At 41.8% G+C, this 6,284-nt stretch overlaps 1 protein-coding gene across 1 annotated transcript; it reads right to left on the reverse strand.

The window, feature by feature from the left end:
• Positions 1-1,088: 1,088 nt before the first annotated feature.
• Positions 1,089-3,902, reverse strand: LOC110778668 (uncharacterized). Its single transcript, XM_021983222.2, has one exon. The coding sequence runs from the start codon at positions 3,900-3,902 to the stop codon at positions 1,089-1,091; it is 2,814 nt and encodes a 937-aa protein (XP_021838914.2).
• Between the last annotated feature and the right edge of the window lie 2,382 nt (positions 3,903-6,284).

Consider the following 6,284-nt stretch of genomic DNA (forward strand, 5'->3'; position numbering starts at 1 on the left):
AAATCAAAACAAATTCTAAATTATTCGAATTTCAACAAATTAATTACAATTACAAATTAGGTTGTATAATTAACAAGATTAGGCTTTAAAATTGTTAAACATATACAGTCGGTCAATCATAGATTCAAGATTTACATACAAGATTCGCAAATATTTAATTTAACATCATAAAAATTACTAATTTTGCATTCGAAAAACTAAAACCTCCGAAAAGTCATAGTTAAGCTTCGAATTTGGGAATTCTGGGTTCGGCGTCAAATCATAGATTTTTGTCAAAATTTTACAACGTTGTTTACATGCGAAATTCACTATAAAATTATAAGATTCCGACCATTATTGACAAAACTGCCGAAAAATCCTGCGAACATATTGTTTACACAAATTTTCTAGTCTAGGCAAATAAGATAGAAAATAAGTAACAAAGTAATTTTATTGATATTTGAATGTTTGGGTACAATCTCTGTATTTGATAGTTTACAAAAAATAAACTAAGTCCTCTGATTCTGTTCCGCAGCTGACGATGACACGTGTGTGACACCTGTATTTGAGTGTAGGGTGACGGTCGTCTGATTACGTCAACCTAAGTTTGAGTGTAGGGTGACGTTTGTCGACGTCAACCTGAATTTGAAGGTTTTGTTTGAGTGCACTCGAACGAGAGCTTATAAAGCTTTAGTATCGTTCGAATGTGTTTGAGTGTATCTGAACAGTCGGCACGAATTTGATGTGCTTGTTGACTAATTTTCAGAGAGAATTCCAAGAGAATTATATGAGCTCCTGAGAATAATGAATTTCTGATCCCCGCTACTGAAGTAGAAGAGTAATATTTATAGGAGATGGAGACTCCTTTACTGGACTTTATAGGTTTGGGCTTGGGCCTATTTTGTGACTTGATAGTCTTTAACCTGGTCCACTTGATTTGTTTATTTGGGCTAACAATACGAACTAGCCCAAATGTTTATGACCCAAATTGTATTAGATTGATTCGTGTATTTAATTTAGGTGGGCTTAAATAATTAATAGGGATTAGAATATGGTTTCGGTCCAAATTAATTAATTTAATTTAACTGTAATACACTAACAAATTTAATTTAACTGTTATTATCATCATTAGTCAACCCTTCTTGAAGTTCCAAAGGCAAAATAGATTCGACACCATACACCAAAGCATATGGGGTTGACTGTGTTGCTGTTTTGTATGACGTCCTGTAAGCCCAAAGAGCTTCCCCTATCCTTTCATGCCAGTCGCGTTTCGATTTTGAAACAACTTTGCTCAACAATTTACAAAGTGTTTTATTGAAGGCTTCCGCTAGGCCATTTGCAGGAGTACGGTACATGGACGATTTATGTTGCGTGAATTTAAACTTCTCACAAAGACTTGTCATCAATGTGTTGAAGAATGGCTTCCCATTGTCAGTGATGATCCGTCGAGGTATACCGTACCTGTAAATGATGTGGGTACGAATGAAGTCGACGACATTTTCTTTCTTGGCCTCGCGGAGAGGGACGGCCTCCGCCCACTTAGAGAAATAATCAGTTGCTGCTAAGATATATGCTTGACCCGCAAACGACTTTGGTGTAATTGGACCAACAACGTCAAGTCCCCATGCTTCAAAAGGCCAAGACGAGACCGTAGGGTGCAAGGGTTCTGGAGGTTGGTGGATGAAATTAGCATGAAACTGACAAGCTTCACATTTCTTCGCGTAGTCCATGCTATCTTGCACCATTGTTGGCCAATAATAGCCCATTATTTTAAGGCAATCATACAACTTAGGACCTGATTGATGTGCACCACAAATTCCAGCGTGAGCCTCTTCCATGGCTTTCATTATTTCCTCGTCTCCGATGCATCTCGACCATGAGTCGTTGAAAGATAGTCGAAACAAAGTTCCATTAAAAAGTATAAATCGAGGGGCTCGACGACGAATCTCCATTCTATGCCTTGGGTCACTAGGCAATTTTTGATGACTTAGATAGTCGACAATTGGTTGACGCCAATCTTCTTGGTCAATTTGATGAACAGTGATCATGTCGACTTCCTCATATTCCTCATCTTCAATTTCGTCTATGTCTGGCGCAACGACCCAACGGTTACAAACCGGTACTGACATGGTTTCTTCTGCCCCCAGTGCCAAAGTGGTTGCAAGCCCTGCAAGTGCGTCAGCCATTTTGTTGGCACTCCTTGGAACATGATTTAACTTAACATTGTCAAGCTTCTCAAGCAATTTTGTTGCATGTCTGTGATGAGGAATTAGATCCTCTTTCTTGACTTCATATTCTCCTAAGAGTTGGCTTATCACTAGTTGTGAGTCTCCGTAAATATCCAAGTCCTTTAATCCTAGTCCCACGGCCATTTGGAGGCCTAGAATGAGGGCTTGGTATTCGGCCATATTATTTGAGCATAACTGAGTTAACACAAACGAGTAAGTCAGAACATGCTTTTCTGGAGACAAAAAGACAACTCCAGCTCCAGTGCCATCTTGACGAGCAGCCCCGTCAAAATACATTTCCCAAGGTGGGAGTACGTCAATATAGAACACATCCTCCCCAGGCAAATCAACAGAAAGCTCCCATTCAGGTGGCACTGGATGATCTGCAAAGAAATCTGCTATTGCTTGACCTTTCACAGATTTTTGCGGCACGAACACAATGTCATACTGTTTGATGAGTACAACCCATTTAGCAAGTCGTCCTGAGAGAACTGGTCTTGAAAGGATATACTTGATTGGGTCAGCTTTTGAGATGATATGGACTGTATGAGCCTGCATGTAATGCTTTAACTTTTGGATGGCAAAAACCAAAGTAAGACAAATTTTTTCAATGGGTGAGTAGTTCAATTCAGCACCCACCAACGTCCGACTCGGGTAGTAAAGAGTCGTCTCTTTGCGATCCTCTATTTCTTGAGCGCACATTGCCCCCAACGACCGCTCTTGTGCAGCAATGTAAAGGATAAGAGGTTTTCCTTTGACTGGTGCCCCCAACACTGGTGGAGAAGACAAATACTTTTTTATGCTTTCGAATGCCTTTCGACACAAGTCATCCCAATTAAATGGAGTATCCTTTTTCATGAGATGGCTGAATGGGTGACATGTTCCAGCAAGGTTGGAGATGAACCTTCGAATGTATGCCAAACGCCCTTGAAGGCCACGAAGTTCTTTAAGGTTTCGAGGTTCGGGCATCTCTTGGATTGCCTTAATCTTTGTCTGATCAATTTCGATACCCCTATGCATGACAATGAAACCTAGAAATTTCCCAGATGTGACACCGAATGCGCATTTAAGGGGATTCATTTTTAGTTGACATTTTCGTAATCTTTCAAAGACTTTGCGGAGATCAGACAAATGACTCTCCCTCTTTTTGGACTTGACTACTAAGTCATCAACGTAGCATTCCACTATCTTGTGCATCATGTCTTCAAAAATTTTCTGCATCGCACGTTGATATGTGGCTCCTGCGTTCTTCAATCCAAAGGGCATGACTTTATAGCAAAATATCCCTTTCGGTGTGCGGAACGCTGTTGCTTCTTGATCTTCGGGAGCCATGCGGATTTGATTGTATCCGGCTATACAGTCCATGAAAGACAATGCTTCATGACCAGTCGTAGCATCTATCATTATTTCCGTGACTGGTAGCGGGAAATCGTCTTTCGGGCATGCTTCATTCACGTCACGAAAGTTCACACAAACCCGTAATTGTCCATTTTTCTTTCTCACAGGGACTACATTTGCTATCCATGTGGGATATTTGACTTCACGAATAAATTCTGCACCTATAAGTTTGTTTACCTCAGATTCAATTTCGGGGATCAACTCCGATCTGAAACGTCTTTGAGATTGTTTCTTTAGACTAACACCCTTTTTTATCGCCAAGCGATGGACAGCGATTCTCGGGTCGAGACCAGGCATTTATTTATAGCTCCAAGCAAAGACGTCTTTAAACTCTGAGAGTAATTCAACATACTCATGTTCTTCCTCTTGAGTGAGAAGAGAGCTAACATACACAGGACGTGGTTCTTCAAGAGTTCCAAGGTTTAACTCTTATAGTTCGTCAACACTCGTCTGCCCCACATCTTCAAGTATTTTGGGAGCCACCTCGGTCTCTATTTCTTCGTTAGAATTTGAGACTTCTTGCGCTGTCACATGATTAGAGGAAACAAACTCTCGGTCGTCCTCCGCAAAATTATCAGATGACTTCTCCTGATTGGTAAACACCACAGTACGAACCCTTGCTTTAAGAGGTTGTTGTTCGGTGATGTCTATGTCTTGAGTACGTTTCATGCGAGAGGGAACCACACTTCTTGCGACATCACTTTCCCTTGTGTCATCATTTTTTCTTGCATCATCATTTCTCTTCCTGATGCGGCTAAGTGCCGAACGTCTTGGTTGATCGTCAAGCATGGATGACGCGCCGACACCACTAAAGACGGATCCTTTCCTCTTTGTCTGAGGACTTGATGATATCTTCCTCACACTATCATTTTCACCAAGCCTGTCAAACACAGATGACTGGTTCCTAGTTGCAGGCGGACGCAGTCGATCAAAAACAGAAGTCTTCTCTGGCCGACCATCACTTTCAACTTTACTTTCTTCAACCTCTTCTGCAGTTATATACTGTGAAGATGAGGTGTTCACTTTTCTCCATATCGAGATTTTGACTAGTGTAGGGCGTTTAAATCCTACCCCCGTCTTGGATTCTTGAAACCCGTCACCGTACTCCAGAAGTTTCTTTTGTGTGTCATTGAGACCATGAGGTTTTGCATCAATGACTTTACCCATAGGTGTTGGGTTTTCAAAATCATATCCCGACTTTGCCAGGAGCTTATATGCATTCGGGTCAAACTTTTATTTATTTAGCTCCTTGACTCCTTAAGGTTCTTCAACTGTAGGCGACTTGATGATTTTATTCTTCTTACCCCTAGCCAGGGGAAAGGTTGTTTTACTCTTCAAGTCTTGGAGAGCGACTTCATCAACTTTCTTCTCCACCTTTCCCTCAATTTTAGAGTCCTGGCATTCCGCAAATGGTGATTCTCCTTCTTAGCGTTGCGACCTTGGGATGTACCGCAAGATAGGGGCGGTCGACAACGCTTTTGCCTTTTGGATGGGTTGAGTGACAACCTCTTTAGTCACCTTTTCCTTCTGAAGTTCTTTCCTCTGAATTGGCGGCTTCTTAGGGATTAAGGATGAATCAACTTTCTTTTTATCATCCTTCTTGCCTGTAGATAGGATTTGAGATGGCAGTATCTCACTTGACGCTCCTTCATCTTCAAAAAATTTGGCGTCAGCGAAGTAGGAATCGGCCTTGGCGAAAGGTTTGACATCCCCATTGATTTTCTTTTCACCTCCACGATAGTATTTGAGACATTGGTAAAGGGTCGAAGCGACGACACCATTTTCATGAAGCCAAGGGCGTCCAAGTAACATCTTGTAAGACGTTTTTGTGTCAATCACGTGGAAAAGGGTAGATGATGTCAACTCCCCCATGGTGAGTTCGAGGCGTATTATGCCTATTGCCCTCTAGCTGTCAAGGTTAAATCCTTGAATGACGATCCGACTGGTTGACAATTCGTTTGTTTTTATCCCTAAATCAATCATTGTGGATTTTGGCATGATGTTGACAGCGGATCCACCGTCGACCAAGATACGACCAACTTTTTGTTCACGAATATAGCCAGACACAAACAAAGGTCGATTGTGGGGCTTTGACCCCATGAGCAAATCATCATCTGTAAAGGCTAAAGCTGTATTACAGGACAAACATTTGGCTGAATTTTCTGCAAGCTCCCCAGCATCCTTTACCTTGTCAACATACAATTCCGGGTGTTGGAGGGCAAGGGCCACCTGTAGACACATTTCCTTAGGCAAATGGAAAATTTGCTTCCAGCCTATACGTGATGGCCACGCTGCTAAGATAGCGGCAACTTTTGAGTCTACCACTGGTTCAGAATGTGGTGAGGTCAATTTTATGGACGTCGCCTCTTCACCGACTAGTTCCTCCTCACCCTCAATGAATGAGACTGTATTGACAGTCACTGCAGTAAAGTAATCTTCTGGAAAAAATTCTTCCAAAGTTACAGGATCCAAAGGCTCATGTTCAAGCATATCGATAGGGAGCACAGTCTGTTTGTTAGCACCCCTAAACTTCTTTTTTCCTTTCGAGCGCTTGACGCTCTTTTTCTTTTGTTGTTTCTTCTTGTGACGAGGGGGTTGCGGTTGTGGCTAGTGTACTTGTTTTCTTGGCCTCTTCCTTGTGACGACCGTCCACCCTTCGTCATCCTTCTCGTGTTCAAC

Source organism: Spinacia oleracea, chromosome 3 (assembly GCF_020520425.1).
Source record: "Spinacia oleracea cultivar Varoflay chromosome 3, BTI_SOV_V1, whole genome shotgun sequence".
NCBI lineage: Eukaryota > Viridiplantae > Streptophyta > Magnoliopsida > Caryophyllales > Amaranthaceae > Spinacia > Spinacia oleracea.